At 42.2% G+C, this 15771-nt stretch overlaps 1 protein-coding gene across 7 annotated transcripts in view; it reads left to right on the top strand.

The window, feature by feature from the left end:
• The first annotated feature begins 917 nt into the window (after nucleotides 1-917).
• LOC310663466 (vomeronasal type-2 receptor 26-like) overlaps nucleotides 918-15771 on the top strand; it is a 30024-nt gene continuing 15170 nt past the window's right edge. Inside the window, exons 1-6 of one of the 7 annotated variants that reach the window (XM_083411304.1) lie at nucleotides 918-1362; nucleotides 2952-3243; nucleotides 3857-4693; nucleotides 5825-6052; nucleotides 7948-8074; nucleotides 9991-11101. In XM_083411304.1, coding sequence (XP_083267430.1) covers nucleotides 1118-1362; nucleotides 2952-3243; nucleotides 3857-4693; nucleotides 5825-6052; nucleotides 7948-8074; nucleotides 9991-10892 — 2631 coding nt within the window. In that variant the 5' untranslated portion in view covers nucleotides 918-1117 and the 3' untranslated portion in view covers nucleotides 10893-11101. The other 6 variants (XM_083411310.1, XM_083411307.1, XM_083411308.1 and 3 more) reach the window with 6 other exon arrangements.

The raw sequence follows: 15771 nt of genomic DNA, 5'->3' as shown, positions 1-15771 counted from the left end.
TGGATGAGCAGTTGGAAGAGCTTAGAGCTGAGATGCTTACAATGGTGAATGAAAATGGATCAGAAAAGGCCAGACCTTTGGAAAACAATATTGATCAACATCTGCCCTCAGAACCCTCCAACACGGTGATAGTAAAATCCAGGAAAAATCTTATTGAACACCATATTCCCATTTTTCTCATGAAATAATGGTAGTGGTTTTGGTTGTCATGATTTCACATTATTTTGCAAGACAATTTCCCCAAGGAATGGTGACCAAAAATGTGTGTTTGTGGGCACTGTGCAAGATTGCACGACCCCAACCCTTTAAAAAGTGGGGGGGGGGGGGGCTTCGAGAGGGAAAATTGTGGTGCAAAATTATGCAAGACCTTGGTGACCAAAAATGCCACTGGTCTCTCATGATAAAAATTGGGATGCCCCAATTTTTCTGAGACACTTGCTGGGTATGCCATACAAGTTTACCAGACTGTTCACCTCCCACTGTTTTTCCAGTTATTTTTCTGTATGTAGCAGAAACAGCAATGTCTGCAGACAGGGAGATGATTATCACCCCTATAATTATGAGCATATAATTACCCTGCTAAACAAACCCTAGGAAATGTATGTTCAAGGCCTTGAGAAAATAAACCACCACAACAGAAGTACTTATAAAAGTCTTCTCCAATGCTCAGAGCTGGCCCAAAGCAGAAAGAGCAGGCAAGGCCCTGTCATTCTGAGCTCTAACAGTTTTAGGATAACTTTGCAGTCTTTGGGTGTGCTGTGGTTTCTTCCAGACTAAGCATATTTTGAGTTGCTCGAACGATCTGTTTCTCCCAGCAGTGCCTCACTTATAGATCCTCCTAGTAAAGAAAATACAACTTCTGTGTGCAGGCAGAAAAATTTGCACAATCTTGCAGTCAAGACCTGAGGTGTATTAAACAGAATTTTTTAAAACTAAAAAAATTAAAAAACATGAAATAGGAGCGGAGGAGATGGATGCAGTCACCTTCTTACATCAACTGATCAATGTAGGAATGGGGTCACATCTTGTCAAATTAAGTTGAAACAAACTCATCTGAATAAAAGTGACATTGAAGAAAACAGTGAGGTGTGTCTGGAAGTAATTTATTGTCCCCAAAATGCTGAGGTTATTGATACTGCTGCTTGTTTTTTTCCCTCATATTGTGAGCAAGAGCCATTCAATTCTTTCCAGCCTGAAGATGCGTTTTGACCTATGCAAAGTAAGTAACATGTACGTCACTTCACAGGAGTTTTCTCAGCCAGGAAATCTTGTCATTGGGTTTATTGCTTCTCGGTTTTACATGATGCACTTCCCTACAATTTCATCTGAACTGTCCTCTTCAGCACCCCAGAAGGAACTCATGTAAGTCACCCTCTTTTTCCTCTCTGTAGAATTAATATTTTTTTATCTCACATGAATTAAGAACAGATAATGAAGCAACAAGAGGTCTTTTCCTCTCTTATAATCTGAAATGTAAGATGCAAATTATGGTATTTCTGAACTTTTATTAGCTGTGCTTTCAGCGTAGGTGGGTTTGTTTATTTTTTAGTAGATGCAAACTTGGTGCATATTTTATCACTTTATTCTACTGTTACTTTTTTGCAGTCTACTAATTTGATAAATCTAGTGTTCCATATGATATGCTTATGCAATTTCTTTCTGGACACCTGATTTTAGAGAGCAGAAGGGCTGCCTTGGTGCAGTGCTTCTTTAAATCTGTTTTTGCTCCAGATTCATTTGTGTAAATAGAGCAAATAAAGGCATATAGCACAAGTTTACAGTGTTGTGAGTTGAGGCCCCGTCCCCCCTTTATGATGAAATAAGACACATGGACACAAGTATTTTAGGTAAATGGGCTAAAAAGGCCACAACTTTATTGGTTACAGAATGTGATTGGTATTGGCTTAGGCATTGAATCGAAAGAGACTAAAACTGACTCCTGCCCGCCATGCAGGAAGTCACAGAAGGGTTAACAACCTGCAGGGGGAGCTTGTTGATACAAATCAACTGGAAGCTTTCCCCTAGAGTCACCGGAGAGTCATGCCATGACCCTGGTCACCACCTGGGCTTTGGACAGGAACCACGACCACTGGATTCCTTTAATGGAATACCCTTCAAAGGGAGTGGTAGGTGATGGCCACAACCTCCCCTCCAACACACAACACATTTTCCAATGCCTAACCACCTAACCTTACAAAGTTGTGATGATTTGCTACGAGGTAGGTGAAAAATCAAGTGGCTGGTGCCAGTCTGCCAAGAGGAAAAAATACTTACCAGGCCCCTTCAACAGGCAACCAACAGAGGTCCATAGCAAGGTCAGGTATTGAATGCACGAGAATAGAGGGAGGGAGGGAGGGAGGGAGGGAGGGAGGAGATTCATGCATGCAGGAAAGAAACAGGCTGAGCCTCAGTCCCACACACATTTAAGAGTGGCAAACCACGCCCCTCCCAGTAAGCTGTATTGGCTGGCTGTGGGCATGACACAGGCCAGGGTCTCTCTGACACAGTGGGCCATCCACGCCCCCTGCAAACTGTGGGAAGCGAGACCCACTTACAACCCCTCACCTTGGGAAAGAGGAGAGGCTTTTTCTGATTCATTTGTAAATAATGCACATGATAGCCCTACCCTAGAAACATTCCATTGGATGTCCATGAGTTCTAGACTACAAATATTTCACAGCTCTAGAAGGTGTAGAGCATATGAAAATACTTTTTTTCTGAATTGTTCAAAAGACCATAAATCTATCAAAAAATCCTTACAAAGGCCATGTTGCAATGGATTTGCAGTAAAGGACACCTTAAACTGCAATTTGTAATGCAGGAAATATTCTGTGCACAGCAGATTTTTCCTAACAGATGTAGAAGATTGATGCTACCTGTTTTATTTCATGGAGGTGATAAAAAATATGAGAAATAGTATACTGTGTCCCCCCCCCCCATTTGTATTGCAGTGTGGTACCCAAAAACTACCAGGAGGTTCTTGCCATGGTATTTGCTGTAGAGGAGATAAACAAAAATCACCATATTTTGCCTAATATCACGTTGGGCTTCCGAATCTATGATAGCATGCACAGGGTTGTAGTCACTTCTAAGCTCTCACTGGACCTACTTTCTCCACGGCATATTTCAGCTCCAAATTATAAATGTGATCGCCAGAACAATTTGATGGCCATTCTTGGGACAAAGTTAACTGAGATCTCCTTCAGTTTGGCCAGTATTATAAGCATGTACAAGATTCCTCAGGTGGGTGTTTTTGAGGATAGTACTGAGATTGTGTGAGATATGAGCATCCAAAATGCGAAGTAAAGACTTAATACTCACAAGGACTGCAACATTCTAAGAAAGAATCTTGTGAGGTCATATAACTTGTGCATGAGGCAGTTGTGTAAGTTGGTACAGTTATGTCAATTAATAACAGTCTTTTTGAGTTAGAGACACTGAGCAGTAGGCCTGTTCAGTTCTGCTGCAGTCTGCCTCAAAGTTTGTTGGTCTGTATGAGTTTTAGTCTTAGTGATAAGCGGAGAGAGGGCTTGAAGGGGCATTTCTCCCTCTCTGCAGGTTGAGCTCCTGCACTTCTTTGGAGAAGAATATTAGACAAACCCTATGACTACTGAGACACCTTTCCAGGAACCAGTGGATTACACCCTAAATTATGTTTATTTAGATTATTTCAAATTAAATGCATCAAGATTGCCTTGGCTTGAAATATCAATTGATCATTATTTTTCCCTGGTAAATGAAACATTCATTTAACCCAAAGTAGTGGCTGTGGACAAAAGTAATCCATATTAGGAATGCATACCCTTAATCCACACATTTTCTGTGCTTTTCGTATCATATATGTGTTTGCTTTTAGTTCACCTATGACTGTCTTGACTCAAGGGTGACTGAAAGAAGACAGTACCATTCCCTGTACCAAATGGTCCCTAATGATGTCCATGAGTACAATGGATTGGTCAAGCTACTTTTGCATTTCAAATGGACATGGATTGGTCTCTTTACTATGGAATACATTATTGGAGAATTTTTTTTGGAAACATTAGTTCCCCTGCTTACCCTGAATTACATCTGTGTTGATTTTATACGTAGGATATTGCCATTGGCTTATGCTGAAGGAATGAAGGATTTGCTCCTTAGTGAATTTAATAAAATTTCGATTGTCATGACAAGCAAAGCCAATGTTTTTGTGGTCTATGGTAGTTCCATGTTGATGGACATTTTGATTGTGTATCTTCATAAGGCACAACTTTCTAATGGTAAAGTATGGCTTGTGACAAGTCATTGGGATTTCAAAACCACCAATGAAAGGAGGTGGAATATGCATCCTTTACAAGGTGCCTTATCTGTATCTATACACTCAAATGAACCCCTGGGATTCAGGACATTTCTTCAGAGTCTAAATCCTTTTGAGGAAAAGCAAAATGATTTGATTAAGGATTTCTGGGAAAAGACCTTCAAGTGCTCATTGAAAAATAATAATGTGGGTGAAGAGCCTAAGAAACGTTGCACTGAGGAAGAGAAATTGGAGAGTCTTCCATTACAAATCTTTGAAATGAGCATGACTGGCAGCAGCTATGCTGTGTACAATGTTCCTTATGCAGTGGCACATGCTCTACATGCTATGTATCAATCTAGATTCAAACCCAAATCACAGGTGGCTAGAGTGGATTTGCAGAATCTGCAGCCATGGGAGGTAATTTTACCCACAGCACAGTATTTTCTGCTCTTAGGTGGCCTAGAATACCATATTATTCCACAGCTGTGTAAAAAAAATTTAAAATCTCGTGTACATAAACAGATCTTACATTCAAGGCTTTTTGTTTCCTATCAAATAGCTTGGTGGCTTCCCTGTTTGCTGTGTTATACATAGCACTTTCACTAATAAATCATTCACTTTTATGTCATACCTCCTATATGGGCAAATTTTGGTCAGGGCTGCTGATTACATCTTCACTGCTGGCTAATATACCAGGAACACTTTTTTAAAGAAAGAAACAGGAGAATTTTTTTACCTTTTCATCTTTTATTAGAAAGCATTGTCATCATGTTGAGTTTTTGCCTGCGCCTGAAAATTATTCATTTGTCTCTTCCCAAGCTCCTTTGGCTTGGTGGAAATGTATCTTGCTGCCACACCATCTTCATTGATACATTTGGATACTTTTGAACCTATTGTTGTTTTGTGTGATGGATCCTAAAAGGGATTAACAGGTTTTTGACCCTTTTCCTGAATCAGGTGGAGGATGAGCCACCTCCAAGTATGCAGAAGTGATGACTCCTAATGAGTTAGCTGCCAGAGGCCAAGCTGCCTACCTGAAAAATAACTATTACTCAGGTGTGACAGGCTGTTCCTCAAAGACCAAATTTCTTATGATATCTTGATGACCTGCAGTTATGCTCTGGGTGTGGCTCTAAGGCCCATAGTTTTAATCTGACAGTTTCTGGTAGAGAGTGATGGCACAACTTCCTTACATGAGTTCACTGACTAGAATAGTAAGAAAACTTTGCAAAATAATTCCTAAGATTGAGGACCTAGTTTTGGTCTATGATTGGTTATATTTGGATGCAATTTTAAATCAAGATGATGAACTGAAACTTTCAAAACTTTACTGTTTTTAAACAAAACTACCAATATTCTCTAGTATTTTACAAATTAACTTTAGAATGATTTTTTAAGGGTGAAACTAAATTAAGGGTTTTTTATTTCATAAAATGTCTGGACTGGCTACACACACACAACTAGTGCACACCTCTCTGAAAATTATGGTTGTATTCACCACTCTGAGGATTCAAACATTTTACCCCTTTCTATTTTTTTTGAATGTAGCTCCATCCCTTTCTAAGAAATCTCACATTCAACAACAGTGCTGGAGAGACAATACAGTTTAACGCTAATGGAGAGATAATGGCAGGATTTGATGTGACCAACTGGGTAATGTTTCCAAATCAATCTTTTGGTAGAGTCAAAATTGGAAGGCTGGATCTTCAAGCTCCTCCAGGCAAGGAGTTAACCATTCAGGATGAACGCATTGTGTGGCATAGAACATTTAACCAGGTGAGCTAGGAAGACTTGTAAATCTTTTTCTCCCAAATAACTGGAAATGGATTGTTCAAATGTGCCTGACGACTTTTTTTCAATATTGTTACATACACTCCAATTAGTGCACCCCATTCTGCAATCAGCAAAAGGTTTCAAGACTTCCAACATGTACCCTGGGTTGGTCTCATTTAAAGAGAGTCACTGGAGACTCAGAAAATGCTTGCAGTGTAAGGCTAATCTGTACATATATTCACAGTAAGCATAAGAAATTGGTTCATAGCCCTAATTTCCATTGATTTCCCATCCTCCCTCCCATGATCCCAGGGATGGTCACAGATAAAACATCAGCAAATCAATCAAATGCAACTTTCATAATACAGAAATAAAACAAGAACTAATAATTTAATTGTGCACAGAAAATAAAAAAGGCAAAGAATAAATGAATGCAGCTGGCCTTCTGAAAGAAGAGTCTTTTCAATTGCCAGCAAAAGAGTAAATGGTTGGCAGCAGAACTACTTAGAAGGGGGATTCAAAAAATGGAACATTAAAACTAAGATGGCCCTGGAGTAAGCTGCTTACTCACTGTCTTCAGATAGTAATTTTATAAAATGCGAGCAGGAAAATATATGGGGATATCATTCCCCATCAAATCTTCCCAGGCCCCAATGGGATTAGAACCACCAATATCACAGCATTGTATTTTCCTACTAGGGAATTCAAGTCTATGTCTCTTTCAGAATCAGTTTCAGGAGTGCTAATCATTTGATCACTTTCACAAACCCTTCAACGTCATCTTTGGGCATCAGAAGAAGACCAGCACCTTAATCATGGGCCAGCAGCAAATTGGTAGCCAGTGCCATTCTCTCAGCAGTGGTGTGACTGGTTGCCAATACTGTGTCCCAGTAAGCAGTCAAGCAATTTGCATCAGCTTCAGCCTCTTGACCAGCCTCAAGGGATTCCCCACATGGACACTGGGTTCTACAGCCCCCCTTGTTTCAGATGTTACAGAGAAGTAGAGTCCATTACGTCAACTCAGAAGGATACCATGGCCAATCGCATCAAAAGCCATTGACATGTCCCCTGTCCTTCTCCTCATAACCAGGCATGAAACCAGAGTGGCATGTGTCAGCCATGATACACTGGAAAAGAGATATAGGACATAGTATAGAATTAAGTGTGTTGGAAAAATTGTGGCGTAAGGATTTAAAATTTACAAATTGTGATACGTTGAAAGAAAACTTCATGAAGATTATATATAGGCTGTATTTTATGCCGAGTAAATTAGTGAAAATATATAAATCAGAATGAAGTACCTGTTGCAAGTGTCAAGAAAGGGAGGGTACTTTTTATCATATGTGGTGGACATGTAGAATTCCGCAGGAATTCTGGGAGGTGATATATAATTAAATCAAAAAATGTTATAAAAAGACCAGAAACCTTCTTACAAGGTATATTAGGAACAGAAGTCTTCGCAAAACTGCAGAATTTTTTTAAGCAATTACAGCAGTCTGAGGTATATGCTCAGAAATAGAAAGAGAGAATGAACCCAACAAAGGAGGAGTGGCAGATAAAGTTATTGGAATATGCAGAATTGGCAAATTTAACCAACAGAATAAGAAATCAGCAAGATGGCGTGTTTAAGAAAAAGTGGAAAATGTTTACAGAATCCCTCAAGAATTATGCAAAGCAAGATAAAGTGTTAGCAGGATTAATCTAAATGTAGCAGGTTAAATTATTAAAATTATAGTGGGGGGAAAATTGAATAAAAGGGGAATTAGAATATGTAGTCTTAACTGATAAATAAATGGAACCATGGAAGGGGGAAAGATAAGGCTATTATTCAATGTGTGGTGATATTCAATGAAATGCGAATTGTAATGAAAATGATAAAATTGGACATTTATTTATAGATTCTTCCCACTTCTCTGTGTAATGACAAGTGCCGTCCTGGATACAGTAGGAAAAAGAAGGAAGGGGAGCCTTTTTGCTGTTATGAATGTGTTCCTTGTCCAGAAGGGAAGATTTCTAACCAGACAGGTAGGAGATATGGTTATCATAGAGGTCAATGTGCCTTTGAAACTTAAGGTAGGTGTTTTCAGGACATTCCTGTACTACTAATTATTTTAACAGTATCATAACTGTTTTTAATGTACAGTTTTAAAATGTTGCATCTGTTGGGATCTGATGGTAAAGGGTGAGTAATAAATTGAATATTAGTAAGTGCAGAATGAATTCCACAATTATCCAGCAAGACTGACATGACTATATTTGGTATTCAGCTAAGTTGTTGTGCGTGCAGAACAAGGCCTGCGCATGCAATGGAACCTCCCTGCTGTTTCCCCCCTGCAGCACCTAAACCCATTCTGGGTTTCCCACAAGCCTCCAGGGAATAATTATGGAGTTCATGGAGAATAGTGGGAGGACAAGGGGGGAAGTGCCAGTGTGTGCGTGGACCTCATTCACCATGTGCTTGGTCCACAGAATGCTACATTGAAACCCACCATATGGCTTTAAAGGGGGGAAACAATCATGCTTAAAATGTGCATTATTTTGTTTGAATGCTGAAAATATTCCATATGCAGTACACTTTCCACCAACAATGTAAACAATTCCTTTTCAGATGTAGCCCAGTCCAAATTTAAGACATGTAGTAAAACAAGTTACTATTAGACTTTCATGTTCTGACATCAGCAATTCTGGCCAGGGTCTTAGAAGGACACGAAATGGGTTTTCTTATTTATATTTGCTAACTATTGGTATTGGAAGTAACATCTCTTATTCTATATTTCACTACAGAACCTTATTGTGAGACACATCACATCAAGGGGAAGCTGAATTTTCAAAAATTCATCTTCATTATAATTTTCCAATGATATATATAACAAAAAAATTCAATACGCATTACTTATTCCATTTTGATTAACCCCACCATAGAAAAATAGACATAAAGGAAAAACAAAAACAAAAAAGATATGTATATTGAGAAACTGAAATTACATGATCTGAGAATCTATTAATCTCAATTTATTTCTTCAAATAAGTAAAACATGTGAAACAATAGAATGATTTTTTATTATTATTTATTACTTATACCCCGTCCATCTGACTGGTTTGCCCCAACTACTCTGGGCAGCTTCCAACAGATGTCTTTGAAAAGTTGCATAGTTGTTTAACTGTTTGACATCTGATGAGATGACATTGCACAGGGCAGGTGCCACCACCAAGAAAACCCATTGCCTGGTTCCCTATAACTTCATTTGTAGCAGTGAGGGAACCACCAGAAGCACTGGCAGAGGAAGAGGAGTGCGGGTGGAACGCATAGCCCCCGGCAGTGCGATCCCAGTAAGTGCCATCACAGCTGCCTCCACCCACGCTGGGTGCCACACCCTTGCAGGCAGCAAACCCCATCCCAGGATGCACACCAGCCCCACCCCCACCTGCTCTCCGCCCCCTGGTGCTGGAGCATGAAGCTCCATGACTAACCAGAAGGCCCTTGGAGCTGGACATTATTGTCTGGGATGAAGAGGGCCTGAATATATACATATTCCTATATATAGGGCCTGAATTGTGATCAGAAATGTACTGGTAGCCAATGTAGATCTTTAAGACCAGTGTTATAACATCATGTTCATTAGGGTGGAAGGTGGCTGTGACTTTTTAAATTAGTTTTATGGTTTTTGCTAGTTCTTCCAGGGCTGGCATAGCTTGCCCCCAGTTCTAGACTAGGATCTGTGGAATAATGTGCCATATACTTCAAAACACCTTCTTTGCTGATATCTCACATCTGATGGAACTGTTCTTTGCTTAAAAGCAAAGATAGATAGTCTTCGCATGTGAGGAGTTTGCAGATGAATGACAACCCTTGGCTAATGAACTTGGAAATGAGGAGAGATTTAATGCAGTTCCAACAATGACAATAAAAGTATCCAATTTTTTTTAAAAAAATATTCTAGATATGGATGTCTGCACCGAATGTCCAGAAGATCAATATTCAAATGTCCACCAGAACCAATGCATTCCCAAAGTCATAACCTACCTTTCATACGAGGAACCTTTAGGAATGACTTTAGCTTTGTCTGCTCTTGCTCTTGCTCTGATCACAGCTTTGGTGATAATAATATTTGTGAAGCACCAGAACACACCCATCGTCAAAGCCAACAACCGAAGTGTCACCTACATTCTTCTCGTATCCCTCCTACTGTGTTTCCTCTGCTGCTTGCTTTTTATTGGAAAACCTGGACAGCTAATTTGCTTACTCCGACAAACAACTTTTGGCATCATATTTTCTCTTGCTCTTTCCAGCTTGTTAGCTAAAACCATCACTGTGGTCCTGGCATTTATGGCTACTAGACCAGGATCTAGAATGAGAAAATGGATGGGGAAAAAGCTGACAAACTCTATCATGTTTTCAGGCTCCTTTATTCAAGCAGGAATTTGTATCCTTTGGTTGAGTATTTCTCCCCCATACGCAGATACAGACATGTACTCTGTCAATGGGGCAATTATAGCAGAGTGTAATGAAGGCTCAACTGTCATGTTTTATAGTGTCTTGGGCTATATGTGCTTCCTGGCCATTGTCAGCTTCACGGTGGCATACCTTGCTAGGAGGTTGCCAGACACTTTCAATGAAGCCAAATTTATCACTTTCAGCATGATGGTGTTCTGCAGTGTTTGGTTGTCCTTTGTTCCTGCCTACCTGAGCACCAAGGGAAAATACATGGTGGCTGTGGAGATCTTCTCTATCTTATCCTCCAGTGCTGGGTTACTGCTTTGCATCTTTTCCCCTAAATGCTATGTTCTTTTGTTCAGGGCTGACTTGAATAACAGGGAGCAACTAAAATCAGGAAAAGACTAAGTTATATGAGAATTAAAAACAGATGGAACTTCCCTCCCCCCCCCCTTTCAAGTATGCTATCTGAATGGTAGAATGAATAGTATAATGACTGACACATACAGTACTTCACAGAGGTTAAATATACTGAGAAACATCCTTTCTAAAGCTTTCTAAAGCTTTCTTGACCTAAAAATTAATATCAACGATCTTAATGGACCTTTTCTTTGCCATTTTAGTGAAATTATTTGCAAGTCAAGATCCACAAAGTGAAGTTGCATATTTATTCTCTTCATACTCATCAGCCAAACAGAATTATTGACTGAAATAAATATTCCATGAATAAATATAAAATAGAGACTGAACGTAATAATATTATTGTTATTTTCTCTCTGTTGGAAAAACACTACTGAAAATGGTGGTTCATGGACCAGTGCCTGTATGTAAGCAATTGGCTGCTGGTCTGTGGTGATTTCCCAGGAATTCCAGCAGTAGGAAGGGAAGAGAAAGGGCAGCCAGGGCAAGGAGGAGTAGGAAGAGAAGAGGAGGAGGAACGATACTTGTTAGGATAATTAGTCTGGTGCTGCCAATAAAATCTTCCCAGATAGATTTATGGCCCTCTTTGAAGTCCAGCACGCTTCCGCCGCGTGAAACTCTGTTGTAAAACACCTTAGCAGAATAAGCGCAGCATACGTGTGATAAAGGCTTAAATTAAACGAAGGCAGATTCTTTCCTTAAAGTCTTTTATTGCTCCGATAACATTGGCAAAAATCCATCAGAGTTCAGCTGCATCTCTGCCAGCTCCTCTCACCGAGCGAGCTGCTGACACACTGACACTTTCGCTTTCACAGCACACAAAGAACATTCCAGTCTGCTCACGTCATTTCCTGGCAGACGTCCCAGGAAATCCCTCCCCTTTAGAGCCGAGGCATAGCAGTTTACCTCATTACTGCTCCCAACACCCCCTCTTGCCTCGGATCGGAGGGTAGAATCGACCCTTGGTCGTCCCAAACCTAAACCTACGCAAAACTCTCCATGTCTCTGGAAGGAGAGTGGCTTCGTTAAGCCATCAGCTAGGTTCTTCGCAGAGGGACAATACTTCAGTGCTACTAATCCCTCTTGAACGCTTTGACACACATTTCGAACTCTCAGTGCTTCACAAGCTACAAGCGTTCTCTGAGCCTCTGCTCTACACTGTGGTTGCCCAGTCTCTGTGGGTTTCAAACGGTAAACCCACCTGCAACCTACTGCCTGTTTGCCTGGTGGCAGTTCAGTGAGTGAAAACACACCTAGATCCTTCATGGACTTCAACTCTTTGTCCATTGCCTTGTGCCACTCAGCTGCTTCTTCCTCAGGTAAACTCTGAATATCCTCAAAGGACTCAGGTTCACATCTAGCTGAACCTACCCAGACACCTGAAGCCTCATACCGATCAGGAGGTCTCCTTGTCCTCGCTGATCTCCTCAGTGTGACCCTTGGTGACACTGCTTCTTCTTCCTCAACCTCAGCATCTTCCCCCTCTGACCTGCTGCGCCTTTTGGGCTTCACAGCTGGCTCAACGGGTGAAGAAGGCTCACTCTTTGGTTCAATCTTGACTCTTGTCAGAGGAAGTGTTGTTGACATTCCTGGGTCGCCATAGCAACAACCCCCCTCTCACTGCCCCCTTGGCTGGGGCCTGTGTTGACTTTCTTCACTGTAGCCTTTGTTGCAACTCTCTCAGTTGCCATGGAGACTGGACTTCTCTCACGCAAGTCCTCACTCCTTATCTGTACTTTCGCCAGATGTCCGACCTTGAAGGCTTCCACTGTAGACGGCTTCCCACGGGAAGATTTCTGTGCTCCTTCACGTAAACAACTTATGGTAGTAGCCTTTGGAGAAAGAGGCTTCTCTGCGCTGTTGCTTTCCTCTGCCCCCCCACTCTCAGCACCCCTGGGGCTCCCAGGTCGATAACCTGCACCCCCTCTGGTGGGTCTGGTGGGTCTGGGGTTCCAGCTTGGCCCCTCTCCAGGCTTCTCAGACAGACACATCTCAGCATCAAAGCAGCTCTCTGCAGCAGCCACAGCAGCTCTACAGCCCCCCTCTCTTGGGAGCTTCTCCCAGCTGCTCTCAGCTGGGCTCTCGGCGCCATCTTGGCTCTCTGCCCCTTCTGGCGTCGCAGCGGCCACGTCTCGGCCCAGGCCTCCCACTCCTGCTTCACAAGCTTCTTGGAGTGCTCGCCACGCTGCACTAGGCCTTCTAGCCTCTCGTACCAGGGGTAACAGGTGTACGTCCACGTTTTCTGCTAGAAACGCTAGCACACGCTGCTCTGCTTCTTTCTGCACCTCTGTGCTCTCTGCTGCCTTCTGGGGTTTCTGGACAACACCCCACAAACCTGCCCCCACTAGGGAAAGCTCCACATGAAAGCTCCACGCCAGCCACGTGCTGGGGGTAAGCTTCTGACATGGCAAAGGCTCACAGCCAAAACTGTGCTTCAGGGCCATCTTCTGCCCTTCTCAGCCCCTTTCTACTCACTCAGTCTCTCAAAGGGGATATTAAAGTTTTCTGAAGCTGCCTGAGCCATGGCCCTTCCCTTCTGTCGGCTTATACTCACTCAGCCAAAACCGGGAGTCTGTGTGGCTGTTGGCTCCTTGCGTCTGAGTCTCTCCGCTGTGCCTTTGAAGATCTGACACGCGATCTCAGCCCTCCGCAGCTTCAAAGCCTTTTTCCACACATGCTGAAGTCCATAACCTTTGTTAGGATAATTAGTCTGGTGCTGCCAATAAATCTTCCCAGATAGATTTATGGCCCTCTTTGAAGTCCAGCACGCTTCCGCCGCGTGAAACTCTGTTGTAAAACACCTTAGCAGAATAAGCGCAGCATACGTGTGATAAAGGCTTAAATTAAACGAAGGCAGATTCTTTCCTTAAAGTCTTTTATTGCTCCGATAACATTGGCAAAAATCCATCAGAGTTCAGCTGCATCTCTGCCAGCTCCTCTCACCGAGCGAGCTGCTGACACACTGACACTTTCGCTTTCACAGCACACAAAGAACATTCCAGTCTGCTCACGTCATTTCCTGGCAGACGTCCCAGGAAATCCCTCCCCTTTAGAGCCGAGGCATAGCAGTTTACCTCATTACTGCTCCCAACAATACTACCTGCCTATCTGCAGGGCCGTAGCTAGGATGTGGCAAGGTGGGCCCCCAAGATAGGGCACAGGCGATGGGGGGCACAAAATTATCTTAAAAATATGTCCTTAAATATAAATATTGATTATTGCCTCATAAGAAATGGTTATAAATAGAGAGTGAATTGAATGGGTGGAGGGGTTGTGGTTGGAGGAGAGGTGGGAAGAAGAGCTAATTTTTCCATGGCTAGGGGGCACAATCTGGACAGTTCTGCCAGGGGCACAAGATCACCTACTTACGGCTCTGCCTATCTGCCTATGTCAAGGGGGAGGGGGCTGGAGTTGCTGCTGCTGCTGCTGCTGAGTCTGAATTGGGAGTAGGAAGGCAGGGTCCTTGGAAACATTGAGCCAGGGGAGGGAGGAGAAACCCATAAAAAAGCAAGGAGTTTCTAGTGGCCCCCTCAGGAGGAGTTCAGCAGACTCCCTTACCTGGACCTTGTGTATGGACCTTGTTAAGCTGGCATCTGTACTCTTTAGTTAAGTACTTCCCTTTCATTCCCAGATACAGACATGCAGTCACTGAATGGTTAATTCATATTTGAATGCAATGAGGGTTCAGCTGCCATGTTTAATTGTGTCTTAGGTTTTATGGGTTTGTTGGCTGTCGTGAGTTTCATTCTGGCTGTCCTAGCCAAAAAGTTACCTGATGGTGTTAATAAGAATAAGTATACAAATAATGCACTATTGTTGTGTCAAGAACATGCTGCAGAATAACCCACCTTAAAACACCAGTCTGGATGGGTCCCTGGTTTCTTTCCATCTATCTACCCCTGCCCAAACAAACTGACCCACTTAGAATATAACTCAGATTAATCACCCTTCTTCAACAGCCACCAACTGTTATTGATGTTGTTGGGTTTTCAATCTATCCATATTTTTATGGTTGGCTTGTAAAGGTAAAAAAGGTGAAGGACCCCTGGAAGGTTAAGTCCAGTCAAAGGCAACTGTGGGGTTGCAACCCTCATCTTGCTTCAGATCGAGGGAGCCAGCATTTGTCCACAGACACCTTTCTGGGTCATGTGGCCAGCAGGACTAAACCGCTTCTGGCCAACAGAAACGCTGTTACCTTCACATTGCAGTGGTACCTATTTATCTACTTGCACTGGCATGCTTTTGAACTGCTAGATTGGCAGGACCTGGGACAAAGCAACTGGAGATCACCCCGTCACAGGGCCTCAAACTGCCGACCTTCTGATCAGCAAACCCAAGACGCTCAGTCGTTTAGACCACAGTGATTGTACTAAGAGTTATTATGCAGCTCCAAAACAGCACCATTACTCCTTTTCACAGACCCAAGAGAAGACAGACAAAGAATGTCCTTTCAATGTTTTATTCACTCTCACATTTGTTAATACATTTATATGTAGTAAATCACTTCAATATATGCACCCTAGTTTCATAATCTAGCACTAGTTGATACACTATTCTTATGCAACACAAGCTTAAGACTTGTTGATAGACCAAACAGCAAGTTAGAGTCTTGCTAAACTATGAGCTTTCTGATGTTGTAGTCAGATGAGGTGTGATTCTCTGTCAAATATGAGTTGCTGAGGTTGAATCCTGACAAGACAGAAGTACTGTTTTTGGGTGACAGGGGGTGGATGGGTGTGGGGGATTCCCTGGTCCTGAATAGCGTAACTGCCTGGGAGTTTTGGACTCACAACTGTCCATGGAGGCGCAGGTTAATTCTGTGTCCAGGGCAGCTGTCTACCAGCTCCACCTGGTACACAGGCTAAGA

This window comes from Podarcis tiliguerta, assembly GCF_965153285.1.
Source record: "Podarcis tiliguerta genome assembly, chromosome: 13".
In the NCBI taxonomy this organism is placed as follows: domain Eukaryota; kingdom Metazoa; phylum Chordata; class Lepidosauria; order Squamata; family Lacertidae; genus Podarcis; species Podarcis tiliguerta.
Note: the sequence above shows the minus strand (reverse complement) of the source record. Positions and strands in the feature narration are given on the sequence as shown.